The 19,511-nt window shown below is 50.8% G+C and overlaps 1 protein-coding gene across 1 annotated transcript in view; it reads left to right on the top strand.

Moving 5' to 3' along the window:
- Positions 1 to 963: 963 nt before the first annotated feature.
- The window catches only part of SLC2A13 (solute carrier family 2 member 13), a 312,281-nt gene continuing 293,733 nt past the window's right edge, over positions 964 to 19,511 (top strand). The window contains exon 1 of the mRNA XM_069765010.1: positions 964 to 1,754. Coding sequence (XP_069621111.1) covers positions 1,211 to 1,754 — 544 coding nt within the window. The 5' untranslated portion in view covers positions 964 to 1,210. The remainder of the gene's footprint in view (positions 1,755 to 19,511) is intronic.

Raw genomic sequence — 19,511 nt, 5'->3', positions numbered from 1 at the left:
AACAAATAAAGGTATGAATATCCATACTGAGAAACCTGCAATTATGCAAAGAGACAATCAGGGTAACAATATTAGATGGCGGAGACAGAACAGTGGCCATTATACAGTATGGAGCACTGTGTGGCCATTATACAATATGGAGTACTTTGTGGCCATTTTTTTTGTTTATAATTATTGTATATGAAACAGTGTGATCAGCAGTGCTAAATGGGTGTGGTTGGGACATGGATATGGGTGTGACTAATTATGAATGGGTGTGGTCAGAGGCGTGGCCTAAAATTTGCCGCGGCTCACGTTGCGCGCCACAGACTTTGTCCCTTTTTCCCATCTTCAAAAGTTGGGAGGTATGGTCACTCCCACCACTATGCACTGAAGCCAGTACGGAGAGATGGGAGGGACTATAGGAGGGGAGAGCAGTGAATATTCATTTCACTTTAATAGGGATCACAGTAGCGGCAGCTGCAGGCTTCATTCTGCTAGGCGATCACATGTGCCCGCTACTAAAGGCAATGAATATTGTTATGCTGCCTAATGATACTATATGGGGGCAGATTGATCTACTAGTGACCATTCTGTCCCCATCATTATTCCTCAGCCAGTGTAAAGAGGTCGGGAAACAAGCGACGAATGACTTCACTATTGTTGATCACACTCGTTTAGTGGCCTGAACTCCGCACATGTAAATACAACAGAAATGCATGTGTGATGGTGCAATTTGGTAGAATTTGGGGCCCTGACTGTGACTATGTCCCCCATAGGTTGTCACGCAGTGACTTAGGCTAGGGCCACGCCCCCCGTGCAGGCAGCCACGCCCAGCCCGCCCTCCCCGCCGCCGTCACCATGAGCAGAGCTGCTGACCTGAGGCAGAACACCTATGAAACCTCCGTGTGACGTCAGCAATCAGCTGCTGCGGGTCATGTGACCCGGAGCCCCGCCCCTCCAGTTTGACAGCGCTGTGCCTCAGTGTGGTCGCTCAGAGCCGCCGGTCCGCCCCCAGCTCGCTGTCTCCCGGTCTCAGCCGTTTACCTGGAGGGACAGGCGGAGAAACATGTCCAAAGTCTCCGGAAAGTGAGGAGCACTGCTGCCGCTGGCGGGGACGGATCCTGGGCGGAGGCTCCACACATATGTCCTGGGCACCGTCCCGTGTGCAGCCTGACTAGAGCGGCCCCGGCAGCTGGCGCGTCCATCCCGGCCGCACAACACCTCCCCTATGTCCCGCACGGCGAGCGACAATGTGGAGTACACCCTGCGGAGCCTGAGCAACCTGATGGGGGAGAAGAGGCGGCGGAAGCCCGACGAGGGCGCCGGGGAGCGCAGCCTGATCGCCGCCGACTCCTGCACCAGCATCAGCAGCCAGGCGAGCGGCCCCGCGACCTCCGGGGAGCAGCTGGAGCGGGCGGCCCGCAGGCAGTTCCAGCAGGATGTCACCCCGGCGTTCGTGTACGTGGTGTCCGCCTTCTCCGCCCTCGGAGGCTTCCTCTTCGGCTATGACACCGGGGTGGTGTCCGGGGCCATGCTGCTCCTCAAGAAGGAACTCAACCTGTCCGCGCTGTGGCAGGAGCTGCTGGTGTCCAGCACGGTGGGCGCGGCGGCGCTGTCAGCCCTGGCCGGCGGGGTGCTCAACGGCGTCCTGGGGCGCAGACCGTGCATCCTCCTGGCCAGCCTGCTCTTCACAGCCGGGGGCGTGCTGCTGGCCGCGGCCCGGGACAAGGAGACGCTGCTCGGCGGCCGGGTGGTCGTGGGACTGGGGATCGGTAAGTGCCGGCTGTGCGGACCGGGAGGAGGCGGGAACCGGTGCTGACAGGAGGAACTAGGGGTCTGCACCTCTGCTGTAAAGGTGGCTGACAGGAGGAACTAGGGGTCTGCACCTCTGCTGTAAAGGTGGCTGACAGGAGGAACTAGGGGGTCTGCACCTCTGCTGTAAAGGTGGCTGACAGGAGGAACTAGGGGGTCTGCACCTCTGCTGTAAGGGTGGCTGACAGGAGGAACTATGGGGTCTGCACCTCTGCTGTAAAGGTGGCTGACAGGAGGAACTATGGGGTCTGCACCTCTGCTGTAAAGGTGGCTGACAGGAGGAACTAGGGGTCTGCACCTCTGCTGTAAAGGTGGCTGACAGGAGGAACTAGGGGGTCTGCACCTCTGCTGTAAAGGTGGCTGACAGGAGGAACTAGGGGTCTGCACCTCTGCTGTAAAGGTGGCTGACAGGAGGAACTAGGGGTCTGCACCTCTGCTGTAAAGGTGGCTGACAGGAGGAACTATGGGGTCTGCACCTCTGCTGTAAAGGTGGCTGACAGGAGGAACTAGGGGTCTGCACCTCTGCTGTAAAGGTGGCTGACAGGAGGAACTAGGGGGTCTGCACCTCTGCTGTAAGGGTGGCTGACAGGAGGAACTAGGGGTCTGCACCTCTGCTGTAAAGGTGGCTGACAGGAGGAACTAGGGGGTCTGCACCTCCGCTGTAAGGGTGAGGGGGCTGACAGGAGGAACTAGTGGGTCAGCACCTCCGCTGTAAGGACAGATGAGGGGGGCTGACAGGAGGAACTAGGAGGTCTGCACCTCTGCTGTAAGGGTGGCTGACAGGAGGAATTAGGGGGTCTGCACCTCTGCTGTAAAGGTGGCTGACAGGAGGAACTAGGGGTCTGCACCTCTGCTGTAAGGGTGGCTGACAGGAGGAACTAGGGGTCTGCACCTCTGCTGTAAGGGTGGCTGACAGGAGGAACTAGGGGTCTGCACCTCTGCTGTAAGGGTGGCTGACAGGAGGAACTAGGGGTCTGCACCTCTGCTGTAAAGGTGGCTGACAGGAGGAACTAGGGGTCTGCACCTCTGCTGTAAGGGTGGCTGACAGGAGGAACTAGGGGTCTGCACCTCTGCTGTAAAGGTGGCTGACAGGAGGAACTAGGGGTCTGCACCTCTGCTGTAAGGGTGGCTGACAGGAGGAACTAGGGGTCTGCACCTCTGCTGTAAAGGTGGCTGACAGGAGGAACTAGGGGTCTGCACCTCTGCTGTAAAGGTGGCTGACAGGAGGAACTAGGGGTCTGCACCTCTGCTGTAAAGGTGGCTGACAGGAGGAACTATGGGGTCTGCACCTCTGCTGTAAAGGTGGCTGACAGGAGGAACTAGGGAGTCTGCACCTCTGCTGTAAAGGTGGCTGACAGGAGGAACTAGGGGTCTGCACCTCTGCTGTAAAGGTGGCTGACAGGAGGAACTATGGGGTCTGCACCTCTGCTGTAAAGGTGGCTGACAGGAGGAACTAGGGGTCTGCACCTCTGCTGTAAAGGTGGCTGACAGGAGGAACTAGGGGGTCTGCACCTCTGCTGTAAGGGTGGCTGACAGGAGGAACTAGGGGTCTGCACCTCTGCTGTAAAGGTGGCTGACAGGAGGAACTAGGGGGTCTGCACCTCCGCTGTAAGGGTGAGGGGGCTGACAGGAGGAACTAGGGGGTCAGCACCTCCGCTGTAAGGACAGATGAGGGGGGCTGACAGGAGGAACTAGGAGGTCTGCACCTCTGCTGTAAGGGTGGCTGACAGGAGGAATTAGGGGGTCTGCACCTCTGCTGTAAAGGTGGCTGACAGGAGGAACTAGGGGTCTGCACCTCTGCTGTAAAGGTGGCTGACAGGAGGAACTAGGGGTCTGCACCTCTGCTGTAAGGGTGAGGGGGCTGACAGGAGGAACTAGGGGGTCTGCACCTCCGCTGTAAGGGGGCTGACACGAGGAACTAGGGGGTCTGCACCTCCGCTGTAAGGGTGAGGGGGCTGACAGGAGGAACTAGGGGGTCAGCACCTCCGCTGTAAGGACAGATGAGGGGGGCTGACAGGAGGAACTAGGAGGTCTGCACCTCTGCTGTAAGGGTGGCTGACAGGAGGAATTAGGGGGTCTAACAGGAGCAACTAGGGGGTCTGCACCTCTGCTGTAAGGGTGAGGGGGCTGACAGGAGGAACTAGGGGGTCTGCACCTCCGCTGTAAGGGTGAGGGGGCTGACAGGAGGAACTAGGGAGTCTGCACCTCCGCTGTAAGGGTGAGGGGGCTGACAGGAGGAACTAGGGGGTCTGCACCTCCGCTGTAAGGACAGATGAGGGGGGCTGACAGGAGGAACTAGGGGGTCTGCACCTCTGCTGTAAGGGTGGCTGACAGGAGGAATTAGGGAGTCTAACAGGAGCAACTAGGGGGTCTGCACCTCCGCTGTAAGGGTGAGGGGGGCTGACAGGAGGAACTAGGGGGTCCGCACCTCCGCTGTAAGGGTGGCTGACAGGAGGATTTAGGGGGTCTAACAGGAGCAACTAGGGGGTCTGCACCTCCGCTGTAAGGGTGAGGGGGGCTGACAGGAGGAACTAGGGGGTCCGCACCTCCGCTGTAAGGACAGATGAGGGGGGCTGACAGTAGGAACTAGGGGGTCTGCACCTCCACTGTAAGGACAGAGGGGGGGGGGCTGACAGGAGGAACTAGGGGGTCCGCACCTCTGCTGTAAGGATAGATGAGGGGGGCTGACAGGAGGACTTAGAGGGTCTAACAGGAGGAACTAGGGGGTCCGCACCTCCGCTGTAAGGACAGATGAGGGGGGCTGACAGGAGGAACTAGGGGGTCTGCACCTCCACTGTAAGGGTGAGGGGGGCTGACAGGAGGAACTAGGGGGTCTGCACCTCTGCTGTAAGGGTGAGGGGGGCTGACAGGAGGAACTAGGGGTCTGCACCTCTGCTGTAAGGGTGAGGGGGCTGACAGGAGGAACTAGGGGGTCCGCACCTCCACTGTAAGGACAGAGATGAGGGGGTCTGACAGGGTGAACTAGGGGGTCTGCACCTCCAGTGTTAGGACAGAGATGAGGGGGTCTGACAGGGTGAACTAGGGGGTCCGCACCTCCAATGTAAGGACAGCGATGAGGGGGTCTGACAGGGTGAACTAGGGGGTCCGCACCTCCACTGTAAGGACAGAGATGAGGGGGTCTGACAGGGTGAACTAGGGGGTCTGCACCTCCACTGTAAGGGTGAGGGGGTCTGACAGGGTGAACTAGGGGGTCCGCACCTCCACTGTAAGGACAGAGATGAGAGGGTCTGACAGGGTGAACTAGGGGGTCTGCACCTCCAGTGTTAGGACAGAGATGAGTGGGTCTGACAGGAGGAACTGAGGGTGTCTGCACCTCCACTGTGAGGACAGAGATGAGGGGGTCTGACAGGGTGAACTAGGGGGTCTGCACCTCCACTGTAAGGACAGAGATGAGGGGGTCTGACAGGGTGAACTAGGGGGTCTGCACCTCCAGTGTTAGGACAGAGATGAGTGGGTCTGACAGGAGGAACTGAGGGGGTCTGCACCTCCACTGTGAGGACAGAGATGAGGGGGTCTGACAGGAGGAACTAGGGGGTCCGCACCTCCACTGTAAGGACAGAGGTGAGGGGGGGCTGACAGGAGGATCTGAGGGGGTCTGCACCTCCACTGTAAGGACAGACATGCGGGGGTCTGACTGGAGGAACTGGGGGGGGGGGCTTGTTACGTTTTCTACCATCACAGAGGCAAGAGGGACAGTCCAGATAGAATGTTACAGCTGACAGGAGGAAGTACACCTCTACTACAAGGACACAGGTGAGGGAGATGGTCCAGATAGAGAACTAGTCTGGTACAGCTGCTGGGGGGCTTACAGGAGGAACTGAAGGGGGACTGTTACCGCCACTATAGGGACAACGGCAAGAGGGACAGACCGGATAGGAGATCTAAGGGACTGTTACCTCCACTACAGGGACAGAGGTGAGGAAGACAGGCCTATAGGCTGGAGAAATGCAAGGAGAAATTAGGGTGGGGGGCTATACCCAGCAAGACATGGACAGAGGTGATGGAGATGGGTCAGATAAGGGTCCTGTAGGCTGTCTGGAAATAGGATAGGAGCACTTTAGGGCGGGGGGCTATATAAGCACAGCACATGGACAGAGGTGATGGAGATGGATCAGATAAGGGTCCTGTAGGCTGTCTGGAGATAGGATAGGAGCACTTTAGGGTGGGGGGGCTATATAAGCACAGCACATGGACAGGTGATGGAGATGGGTCAGATAAGGGTCCTGTTGGCTGTCTGGAGATAGGATAGGAGCACTTTAGGGTGGGGGCTATATACGGTAAGCACAGCACATGGACAGAGGTGACGGAGATGGATCAGATAAGGGTCCCGTAGGCTGTCTGGAGATAGGATAGGAGCACTTTAGGGTGGGGGCTATATAAGCACAGCACATGGACATGTATGACAGAGATGGGTCAGATAAGGGTCCTGTAGGCTGTCTGGAGATGGGATAGGAGCACTTTAGGGTGGGGGGCTATATAAGCACAGCACATGGACAGAGGTGACGGAGATGGGTCAGATAAGGGTCCTGTAGGCTGTCTGGAGATGGGATAAGAGCACTTTAGGGTGGGGGGCTATATAAGCAAAGCACATGGACAGAAGTGACTGAGATGGGTCAGATAAGGGTCCCATAGGCTGTCTGGAGATAGGATAGGAGCACTTTAGGGTGGGGGGCTATATAAGCACAGCACATGGACATGTATGACGGAGATGGGTTAGATAAGGGTCCTGTAGGCTGTCTGGAAATAGGATAGGAGCACTTTAGGGTGGGGGCTATATAAGCACAGCACATGGACAGAGGTGACGGAGATGGGTCAGATAAGGGTCCCGTAGGCTGTCTGGAGATAGGATAGGAGCACTTTAGGGTGGGGGCTATATAAGCACAGCACATGGACAGAGGTGACGGAGATGGGTCAGATAAGGGTCCCGTAGGCTGTCTGGAGATAGGATAGGAGCACTTTAGGGTGGGGGCTATATAAGCACAGCACATGGACAGAGGTGATGGAGATGGGTCAGATAAGGGTCCTGTAGGCTGTCTGGAGATAGGATAGGAGCACTTTAGGGTGGGGGCTATATAAGCACAGCACATGGACAGAGGTGATGGAGATGGGTCAGATAAGGGTCCTGTAGGCTGTCTGGAGATAGGATAGGAGCACTTTAGGGTGGGGGCTATATAAGCACAGCACATGGACAGAGGTGACGGAGATGGGTCAGATAAGGGTCCCGTAGGCTGTCTGGAGATAGGATAGGAGCACTTTAGGGTGGGGGCTATATAAGCACAGCACATGGACGGAGGTGACGGAGATGGGTCAGATAAGGGTCCCGTAGGCTGTCTGGAGATAGGATAGGAGCACTTTAGGGTGGGGGCTATATAAGCACAGCACATGGACGGAGGTGACGGAGATGGGTCAGATAAGGGTCCCGTAGGCTGTCTGGAGATAGGATAGGAGCACTTTAGGGTGGGGGCTATATAAGCACAGCACATGGACAGAGGTGACGGAGATGGGTCAGATAAGGGTCCCGTAGGCTGTCTGGAGATAGGATAGGAGCACTTTAGGGTGGGGGCTATATAAGCACAGCACATGGACGGAGGTGATGGAGATGGGTCAGATAAGGGTCCCGTAGGCTGTCTGAAGATAGGATAGGAGCACTTTAGGGTGGGGGCTATATAAGCACAGCACATGGACAGAGGTGATGGAGATGGGTCAGATAAGGGTCCCGTAGGCTGTCTGGAGATAGGATAGGAGCACTTTAGGGTGGGGGCTATATAAGCACAGCACATGGACGGAGGTGATGGAGATGGGTCAGATAAGGGTCCCGTAGGCTGTCTGAAGATAGGATAGGAGCACTTTAGGGTGGGGGCTATATAAGCACAGCACATGGACGGAGGTGACGGAGATGGGTCAGATAAGGGTCCCGTAGGCTGTCTGGAGATAGGATAGGAGCACTTTAGGGTGGGGGCTATATAAGCACAGCACATGGACAGAGGTGACGGAGATGGGTCAGATAAGGGTCCCGTAGGCTGTCTGGAGATAGGATAGGAGCACTTTAGGGTGGGGGCTATATAAGCACAGCACATGGACAGAGGTGACGGAGATGGGTCAGATAAGGGTCCCGTAGGCTGTCTGGAGATAGGATAGGAGCACTTTAGGGTGGGGGCTATATAAGCACAGCACATGGACAGAGGTGATGGAGATGGGTCAGATAAGGGTCCTGTAGGCTGTCTGGAGATAGGATAGGAGCACTTTAGGGTGGGGGCTATATAAGCACAGCACATGGACAGAGGTGATGGAGATGGGTCAGATAAGGGTCCTGTAGGCTGTCTGGAGATAGGATAGGAGCACTTTAGGGTGGGGGCTATATAAGCACAGCACATGGACAGAGGTGACGGAGATGGGTCAGATAAGGGTCCCGTAGGCTGTCTGGAGATAGGATAGGAGCACTTTAGGGTGGGGGCTATATAAGCACAGCACATGGACGGAGGTGACGGAGATGGGTCAGATAAGGGTCCCGTAGGCTGTCTGGAGATAGGATAGGAGCACTTTAGGGTGGGGGCTATATAAGCACAGCACATGGACAGAGGTGATGGAGATGGGTCAGATAAGGGTCCCGTAGGCTGTCTGGAGATAGGATAGGAGCACTTTAGGGTGGGGGCTATATAAGCACAGCACATGGACGGAGGTGATGGAGATGGGTCAGATAAGGGTCCCGTAGGCTGTCTGGAGATAGGATAGGAGCACTTTAGGGTGGGGGCTATATAAGCACAGCACATGGACGGAGGTGATGGAGATGGGTCAGATAAGGGTCCCGTAGGCTGTCTGGAGATAGGATAGGAGCACTTTAGGGTGGGGGCTATATAAGCACAGCACATGGACGGAGGTGATGGAGATGGGTCAGATAAGGGTCCCGTAGGCTGTCTGAAGATAGGATAGGAGCACTTTAGGGTGGGGGCTATATAAGCACAGCACATGGACGGAGGTGATGGAGATGGGTCAGATAAGGGTCCCGTAGGCTGTCTGGAGATAGGATAGGAGCACTTTAGGGTGGGGGCTATATAAGCACAGCACATGGACAGAGGTGATGGAGATGGGTCAGATAAGGGTCCCGTAGGCTGTCTGAAGATAGGATAGGAGCACTTTAGGGTGGGGGCTATATAAGCACAGCACATGGACAGAGGTGACGGAGATGGGTCAGATAAGGGTCCCGTAGGCTGTCTGAAGATAGGATAGGAGCACTTTAGGGTGGGGGCTATATAAGCACAGCACATGGACAGAGGTGACGGAGATGGGTCAGATAAGGGTCCCGTAGGCTGTCTGGAGATAGGATAGGAGCACTTTAGGGTGGGGGCTATATAAGCACAGCACATGGACAGAGGTGATGGAGATGGGTCAGATAAGGGTCCCGTAGGCTGTCTGGAGATAGGATAGGAGCACTTTAGGGTGGGGGCTATATAAGCACAGCACATGGACAGAGGTGACGGAGATGGGTCAGATAAGAGTTAGTTTTGTATGGCAAATCTGAATGATGTTTTAGGGTCTCAGACGATGCTCGGAGTGTGTGAGATCATGGTGCCAGTCCACATGATGGCGTAACGTCAGCCTTATCTGTTGCCATGTGTTTGTATTTTAGAGGGAACCGCTCTTAAAATATTTAGTAGGGGGATCTATTAACACTCTCAACCAATCAGAATCCAGCTGAAGGAAGCAAACTGAATTGTGGGACATTTTTCTGCTTTTTCTGTGAATAAGTTTTGGTAATTTACCCCTTGTGGTTGTATATGACTGTCCAGCCCTGCTGTAGGTATACTGCCTGCTCAGCACACAGGCTGTAGGACATTGGTTATTGTTATGATCTAATGTTTTATTTTTATTGCTGCTTTTAACCCCCTTTCCCCCTCCATACTGTTCCATGGGGAGGGTCGTGTCACTTTGTAAAATGGCTACTGATAAGTTTTGAAAGAGTAAATGTAGGTCTCCGAATCCTGATTAGGCCACCAGAGGTGCAGCCTGCACTTACCAGACATTAGTGTCTTGGGGGGTGTTCTTTGTTGGTGATCTTTGTATTTTGTGCCCTACAATTTTGGTGATGAAGTTCTTCTAGTGGTCAGGCTCTCCAGGTGATCCATCTTTAAAGCGACAGTAGAGCTTCTGTACACGGAGTGTGTGGTTGCTAGGAGACAAGGTGACTTCCCGCACCCTTCTTTCCTGCTTGGCTATGCTATCAGCAGGATCTGAGGCTACTGATGGTCGTCTTCTTTCTTGTCTCCTGTACTACAGACAAATATATATTTTTTGTGTGTGATTTCCCATCATAACAGAATCTGTAGAAAATACGATCAGGCATCGGGAAGTTTTCGGGGCAGGATGCTGTACATTTATGCTTCCGGTGCCATGTATTTGGCACAGGCATGGAGTGGGTGTAAGAGACGACTCCTACCTTGGTTGTGTAATTCCTGAGTGATGGAACTAAAAAAAAATAACAAAAGTAGCAACTATTCAGAGAGAAAAATCAAATGAATAGTGACTGTTTACCCCTATGTGATGCTTTCCCACAGGAGAAGTGTCACTGGCATTGCCACAGCCATTAAAAAACAAACTACGGTATTATTTTCTGTTGTAATGACACTCACACTGTTGCTATTTTTATTCTGAAGTAATTTGTTTTTAGTCACATCCTTAGTACAGCAAAATGGTAGAAATGAAAGCTCCACCGTACCCTGTAAGAGTCTTCATATAGTTCAATGGGTCCAAAAAAGATGCATGGGAAGAGCTGCTTCACCAAGGCTGGGTAAGGCTCCTTTCACACTAGCGTCGGAATCTCCCCGTCGCAATGCGTCGGGGAGAGATTCCGATGCTAGCGTTTGCTGCATTGCACAATGGAGGCAGCGGATGCATTTTTCCGGCGCATCCGCTGCCCCATTGTAAGGTGCGGTGAGGTGGGGGCGGAGTTCCGGCCGCGCATGCGCGGTCGGAAAAAGCGGTCCGTCAGGAGAAAAAAAGTTACATGTAGCGTTTTTTTCTCCCGACGGTCCGCAAAAGCACGACGCATCTGTCGCTCGACGGATGCGACGTGTGGCAATCCGTCACAAATGCGTCGTCAATGCAAGTCTATGGGGAAAAAACGCATCCTGCAAGCACTTTTGCAGGATGCGTTTTTTCTGCAAAACGACGCATTGTGACGGATTGCAGAAAACGCTAGTGTGAAAGTAGCCTAATACGTTGCACACAACCACCAATTCATCAAAACAATTTTGCCAGAATTCTGTAGTAAATTATCATGAAAAGTCGCCAAATTTTGACACAACACCAGAAATTTACCAGTTTTTGGCGTTTTCAAGCCAGTTTCTTCCAGCCCTGTAAAAGTGGGCGGGGCAGGTGTGACGTTACGAATTAGATGTGCTGTCACTTTCCCTACACCAGAATTTGTACTCTAGTCAATGACTGGAGTAATACTCGGGGCGTGGTGCACAAAGATGCGCACCTTTTGTCAGACATTCCTGATTACTGAAGAAGCGTGCACCTCTTCGTAAATTGGGGGCATCAGACTCAACCACATGCCCTCGTCAAGGCAGTCAAGAAAAATGCCGGAGTTGATGAATCTGGGCCACAATGTACAGTCACTGGTGTACAGAGCTGATGTTCCCTCCTTTGTGCATTTGGAAGGCATCAATGCATTATGTTTATTGATAAGGGCAACTGCCGCCTTCCCACCTTGGACCTCTGTGCAGCAGATAAGGCCGTACATGTGGTATGTCCCCTTTGGCATTAATGATAAATTATTTAGGTAAATTACCAAGCATGGCGAGATGAAAGTAAGTCGTGTGCTAGTGAGAGTCCCCATAGGCGTCCTAGAGTAAGGTGGAAGGAACAAGGCTCCGCCACCTGCTAGAGTTTCACCTTTTGAATTATAGCAGTGATCCTTAATGACCTAAGAGAGGAAATGCATTAGGATGTATGTCATTGTTTTGGATTCCTCTGTATTTTCTATAAAAAAATGCAAGGGGGACCCCAAACAGTTTTTGACATAATTAAAAAACAAACAAACAGTGTGGGGACCCCTCTGTTCTTGATAACCAGCCTTGCTGACAGCTGGGGACTGGTATTCTCAGGCTGGTAAGGGGCCATGGATATGCTTTCCTCCCAGCCTAAAAATAGCAGCCTCTCACAGAAGGCGCATCTATTAGATGCACTAATTCTGGTGCTTTGCCCAGTTCTTCCCACTTGTCCTGTATCAGCGGCGTTCATATTTGTGGGGTTGATGTCACGTTTGTATTGTCAGGTGACATCAAGCCCACGGCTTAGTAGTAGAGGGGCACCTATAAAACACCAATCCATTGCTAATCTTAGTTACATGCAGGGGTGAACCTAGCCACACTGCTGCCTGAGGCGAATTTCAAAACGGCGCCCCCCAAACACATATACAGTACAGCCCACCTAGAGGGCTCCCATCTTATATACAGTCCCCCATACATTACATGAGTGATAACTATTGTACATTCTACAATAGGTCATAAATCAGACAGTATGTTCCTCCATACAGTATTCTGGGCACCACATAGTCCTCCATACCGAATAATAAGCCCCATATATTGCTCCATGCAGAATAATGAGCCTCGTGTATTGCTCCATATAGAATAATGAGCCTCATGTATTGCTCCATACAGAATAATGAGCCTCATGTATTGCTCCATACAGTATTATGAGCCCCATATATTGCTCCATACAGTATTATGGGCACCACATAGTCCTCCATACTGTATTGTGGGCACCGCACAGTGCTCGATACAGATTAACATGCCCCATATATTTCTCCATACAGTATAATGAGCCCCATATATTGCTCCATACAGTATTATGGGCGCCACGTAGTGCTCCATATAGAATAACATGCCCCATATATTGCTCCATACAGTATAATGATCCCCATATATTGCTCCATACAGTATTATGGGCACCACATAGTCCTCCACACAGTATTTTGGGCACCGCATAGCGCTTCATACAGAATAACATGCCCCATATATTGCTCCATACAGTATAATGAGCCCCATATATTGCTCCATACTGTATTATGAGCACCACATAGTCCTCTATACAGTATTGTGGGCACCGCACAGTGCTCCATACAGAATAACATGCCCCATATATTGCTCCACACAGTATTTTGGGTACCATATAGTGCTCCATACAGTATAATGAGCCCCATATATTGCTCCATACAGAATAATAAGCCACATATATTGATCCATACAGTATTATGGGCACCGCATAGCGCTCTAGACAGAATAACATGCCCCATATATTGCTCCATACAGAATGATTCCCATATATTGCTCCGTGAAGTATAATGTTCCCCATATAATACTCAATACACTGTGCACTTTGTATAATACATATACTTTCATCAAGCACTAGTGGGCACTTCATATTTATTTAGTAATTTTATCTTCAAATTTGCTTGGGAGCATTTCATTAAGATATAAAGCAATTAAACAATGGGTTAATTATCATTCACTTATTAGTGTTTTAAAAGAGATTTCACACTACGCATAAGTGTCTAAGTACAAAATTTAGCCTGTATAGAAGTCTCGGTATTGCCGTGCTGAATGCATGCGCAGTACATCCTAGCTCTGATATACTTCTGTCGGCGCTCTTACTTGGAAATGCTTGCATTCCAGCTTGCGTTCCACTGAGCGCTTGCGCAGAAGTAACTATTACCAAACAGAGCAGGACGGAAGCTGCATGCGTCGCTGAAGCCGGCACCACTCTATGACGATCTTCCACGTTCACCCGGCACTTACGTCGCATTTCCCTATTGGCCCAGGCTAGTATAAGAAGCCATCCTCCCCTCACTATGACACGCCCCCGGAAGAAGCTAGGGCGAAACGCGCGTCGGGGCGCATTAGGAAGGCACGTACAGCTGGCACCTTGCACTTTATTTGGTCTTCTGGGTCACAACTTGTCTCAGGTATTTACAACTCTGCATGTGATTATTATACCTTATACAGAACTCGGATATAGCTTTTACTACATAGGATCTGGTTATTGTGGGTCATTTTCTATGCATGGTATATACATAGTATATGGTACCGTAATGGCATAATATCTGGGATTGATGTTACCCCCTATGATATGCATATTGCATAAATAGATGACCTTTAATGGGACCTAAAAAATTCAATATTTTATAGCAGACTATATATAGTGGATGTACTGATATGGTTATTTAACCTTTATTAATAAATTAAAACAGTACATGATCTTACTCCATCTAAAGGGAAAATAAATTCTTAAATGCTGCTATATATTTACAGTTAGGGCCAGAAATATTTGGACAGTGACACAATTTTCGCGATTTGGGCTCTGCATGCCACCACATTGGATTTGAAATGAAACCTCTACAACAGAATTCAAGTGCAGATTGTAACGTTTAATTTGAAGGGTTGAACAAAAATATCTGATAGAAAATGTAGGAATTGTACACATTTCTTTACAAACACTCCACATTTTAGGAGGTCAAAAGTAATTGGACAAATAAACATAACCCAAACAAAATATTTTTATTTTCAATATTTTGTTGCAAATCCTTTGGAGGCAATCACTGCCTTAAGTCTGGAACCCATGGACATCACCAAACGCTGGGTTTCCTCCTTCTTAATGCTTTGCCAGGCCTTTACAGCCTTCAGGTCTTGCTTGTTTGTGGGTCTTTCCGTCTTAAGTCTGGATTTGAGCAAGTGAAATGCATGCTCAATTGGGTTTAGATCTGGAGATTGACTTGGCCATTGCAGAATGTTCCGCTTTTTGGCACTCATGAACTCCTGGGTAGCTTTGGCTGTATGCTTGGGGTCATTGTCCATCTGTACTATGAAGCGCCGTCCAATCAACTTTGCAGCATTTGGCTGAATCTGGGCTGAAAGTATATCCCGGTACACTTCAGAATTCATCCGGCTACTCTTGTCTGCTCTTATGTCATCAATAAACACAAGTGACCCAGTGCCATTGAAAGCCATGCATGCCCATGCCATCACGTTGCCTCCACCATGTTTTACAGAGGATGTGGTGTGCCTTGGATCATGTGCCGTTCCCTTTCTTCTCCAAACTTTTTTCTTCCCATCATTCTGGTACAGGTTGATCTTTGTCTCATCTGTCCATAGAATACTTTTCCAGAACTGAGCTGGCTTCTTGAGGTGTTTTTCTGCAAATTTAACTCTGGCCTGTCTATTTTTGGTATTGATGAATGGTTTGCATCTAGATGTGAACCCTTTGTATTTACTGTCATGGAGTCTTATCTTTACTGTTGACTTAGAGACAGATACACCTACTTCACTGAGAGTGTTCTGGACTTCAGTTGATGTTGTGAACGGGTTCTTCTTCCCCCAATTAAGTATGCGGCGATCATCCACCACTGTTGTCATCCGTGGACGCCCAGGCCTTTTTGAGTTCCCAAGCTCACCAGTCAATTCCTTTTTTCTCAGAATGTACCCAACTGTTGATTTTGCTACTCCAAGCATGTCTGCTATCTCTCTGATGGATTTTTTCTTTTTTTTCAGCCTCAGGATGTTCTGCTTCACCTCAATTGAGAGTTCCTTTGACCGCATGTTGTCTGCTCACAGCAACAGCTTCCAAATGCAAAACCACACACCTGGAATCCACCCCTGACCTTTTAACTACTTCATTGATTACAGGTTAACGAGGGAGACGCCTTCAGAGTTAATTGCAGCCCTTAGAGTCCTTTGTCCAATTACTTTTGGTCCCTTGAAAAAGAGGACGCTATGCATTACAGAGCTATGATTCCTAAACCCTTTCTCCGATTTGAATGTGGAAACTATCATATTGCAGCTGGGAGTGTGCACTTTCAGCCCATATTATATATATAATTGTATTTCTGAACATGTTTTTGTAAACAGCTAAAATAACAAAACTTGTGTCACTGTCCAAATATTTCTGGCCCTAACTGTATATGGAATGCTTTGTATCGTGTCCTTTTACACACTCTGTTTTTGTGATGTCTTTTCTGCCTTGTGGATTTTACATTTTCAAAATAAAGAAATGTGTTTTAACATATGGTTCTCTTCTTGCGGCTAATAAGATATAAGCCCGCTTTTTGTTGGTTAATACTCAATACAGTATAATGAGCCCTATACCTGTATATAGATCATCACCAGCCCACTGAACCCAGCACACGTGTATATATCAGCCCCAGCCCACTGAGCCTAGCACCACCTGTATATACATCAGCCCAGCCACAGCCAGCCCCTGTATATACATCAGCCCAAGCCCCCAGCCCCTGTATATACATACATCAGCCCAGCCACAGCCAGCCTCCAGCACGTGACTTGTATATACATCAGCCAAGCCAGCCCCCACCCCCTGTATATACATCAGCCCAGACACAGCCAGCTCACAGCCCCTGTATATACATCAGCCCAGGCCCCTGTTCAGCACCTGTAGCGATTGCCTCAGGAGCGTGCGGGTACTAGGAGCTCCTCCAGATGCCTGAGACCTGATCCTGATACGTTCAGCTGCGTGCTGCAGCCAGGGGCGGGAGACGAGGAGAGCAGAGCACTCTCTCTCTGCCCATAAAGAACGTCCTGATGTTCACCATCAGGTGTTTTTAACCTCTCTGTGCAGGGTACACGGGCCACTGAGTCACTGATGCGCGCACCTGTAAAGCCGCCGTGCCCGACGATTTAAAGGGCCAGTGGCACGAAAAACAGGTGGCCAGGCCTCATCATGATAGGTGCGCGACGTGCCCCTGCTTCTAGGGGGGGCAACTCCCCCCCCCCCTCTCCTTACCCCGCCCATGTTCAAAGCAGTTTTAGATGTTAATGGAGGAGAAAACCTCCTGAAATGCCCAAGTTCTGCCTCCATCCAGACTTCTGCTCTCTGTGCACCAACGTCCAAACTGTGCCATTCTTTCTTGATAACTGGTCCCAGCGGCTCCGCCACCCATCTTGTGCCTTTAACAGAAGACATTTTCTCTGCTGGTGTGACCTAGATTCTGTGTGTGTGAAGGGGGCTGGCTGACTGTGGACAGTGGCCCTTTCTCTACCACCGCCTATTACAGGAAAGGGGGCTGGCTGCCACTCAAGGCCAGAAAAGGGGCCTGGCTCTGGCTACTGAAATGCGCGGTCAGCCAGCCCCCTCTGGTCTTCTGATGCTAGGACGCTGCCTCCTGTGTCGGAACGAGCTGTTGGTTGAGCTGATTGGTGAAGAATATCAGTAAGCATCTTGGATTTCTAACACTGCAGTCCTCGGTCCTGGATGTGAGCGTACAGGCTGTAACGTGTCTGTGCTCTGGATTGCAGCTCTCTCTATACATCGTGTGTCTCAGCTCTGCGCTGTGTACGGTGTATACATCGTGTGTCTCAGCTCTGCGCTGTGTACGGTGTATACATCGTGTGTCTCAGCTCTGCGCTGTGCACGGTGTATACATTGTGTGTCTCAGCTCTGCGCTGTGTACGGTGTATACATCGTGTGTCTCAGCTCTGCGCTGTGTACGGTGTATACATCGTGTGTCTCAGCTCTGCGCTGTGCACGGTGTATACATCGTGTGTCTCAGCTCTGCGCTGTGTACGGTGTATACATCGTGTGTCTCAGCTCTGCGCTGTGTACGGTGTATACATCGTGTGTCTCAGCTCTGCGCTGTGTACGGTGTATACATCGTGTGTCTCAGCTCTGCGCTGTGTACGGTGTATACATCGTGTGTCTCAGCTCTGCGCTGTGTACGGTGTATACATCGTGTGTCTCAGCTCTGCGCTGTGTACGGTGTATACATCGTGTGTCTCAGCTCTGCGCTGTGTACGGTGTATACATCGTGTGTCTCAGCTCTGCGCTGTGTACGGTGTATACATCGTGTGTCTCAGCTCTGCGCTGTGCACGGTGTATACACCGTGTGTCTCAGCTCTGCGCTGTGTACGGTGTATACATCGTGTGTCTCAGCTCTGCGCTGTGTACGGTGTATACATCGTGTGTCTCAGCTCTGCGCTGTGTACGGTGTATACATCGTGTGTCTCAGCTCTGCGCTGTGTACGGTGTATACATCGTGTGTCTCAGCTCTGCGCTGTGTACGGTGTATACATCGTGTGTCTCAGCTCTGCGCTGTGTACGGTGTATGCATCGTGTGTCTCAGCTCTGCGCTGTGTACGGTGTATACATCGTGTGTCTCAGCTCTGCGCTGTGTACGGTGTATACATCGTGTGTCTCAGCTCTGCGCTGTGTACGGTGTATACATCGTGTATCTCAGCTCTGCGCTGTGTACGGTGTATGCATCGTGTATCTCAGCTCTGCGCTGTGTACGGTGTATGCATCGTGTGTCTCAGCTCTGCGCTGTGTACGGTGTATACATCGTGTATCTCAGCTCTGCGCTGTGTACGGTGTATGCATCGTGTGTCTCAGCTCTGCGCTGTGTACGGTGTATGCATCGTGTGTCTCAGCTCTGCGCTGTGCACGGTGTATACATCGTGTGTCTCAGCTCTGCGCTGTGTACGGTGTATACATTGTGTGTCTCAGCTCTGCGCTGTATCCGTCATGTATCTCAGCGCTCCGCTGTATCCGCCATGTATCTCAGCGCTGCGCTGTATCCGCCATGTATCTCAGCTCTGCGCTGTATCCGTCATGTATCTCAGCTCTGCGATGTGTATACGTCTCATGTGGTGGGAGCTGCGGGGTCTGTATCTCCATGTAAGGACCGCAGAGGAATGAGAAGAATATCACCTAAGACGAGTCCATGACGGAGGCAGTTTGGAGTGGGAAGGGAGGGAAGTGGCCATATAGTGCTCAGATAACAGGACTTCAAAGGCAGACTCTGCAGATACACAACACAGCCCTGCAGACCCCCGGTGAGTGACAGAGCCGTGCAGCAGGCAGTGCGTGCGGGAGGGAGATTATGTTTACTTGCTCTTCTGTTCTGTGAGTTTCGGCCAGCACCGTTGGTCTATGTGCAAACGTTCCAGATTTTTTGCGCATATTTTCGGCGGAACACTTAAAAAACGCATAGATTAAGCATCCCATCATTTTTAATGCATTCGTCAATTTTTGTGCACATGTTGCGTTTTTTTCCACGATAAAAACGCATCGTGGAAAAAACGCAGCATGTTCATTAATTTTGTGGATTTTTTGCGGATTTCCCGCTATTTATTGCATTTTGAAGCTTCGGAAAAAAATGTGAAAAATCCGCTCAAAAAATGCACAAAAACCTTGAAAAAACTGTGAGAAAAAAGCATGCGGATTTCCTGCGGAAAAAGTCTGGTTTTGTTCAGGAAATTTCTACAAATAATCCTGACGTGTGCACATAGCCTTACAGTCACCTTCCCGTCCGGACAAACTCTGTTCATGGTTGACATTACCTAGGTTGTGGGTTGTGACCAGAGGCGCGCGCAACGCACTAGTGACACTCAGGGATGTCAGTGATTATGGAGAGTCGGCACCACGTGTTCTGACTGCCGCTCTGCCGCCCCCTGGCTTTCAGTGCTGACTGCCGCCTGAAGCAAAGGGCCCAAATTGCCTCATGATAGTGGCGGCTCTGGTTACATGGTAAATAAAGACAGCCAGAATAAAGTCCTGTATTTGAAATAAAACAAAACACACTTTCCATTTTTATTTAAAAATCACACACACCGTTATACTCCCCTAACATAGTTATTAAGGTTGAAGGAAGACTTTAAGTCCATATAGTTCAACCCATAGCCTAACCTAAC

The sequence above is a fragment of the Ranitomeya imitator genome, chromosome 4, assembly GCF_032444005.1.
Source record: "Ranitomeya imitator isolate aRanImi1 chromosome 4, aRanImi1.pri, whole genome shotgun sequence".
In the NCBI taxonomy this organism is placed as follows: domain Eukaryota; kingdom Metazoa; phylum Chordata; class Amphibia; order Anura; family Dendrobatidae; genus Ranitomeya; species Ranitomeya imitator.
This window is presented reverse-complemented; position numbering and strand designations above follow the sequence as displayed.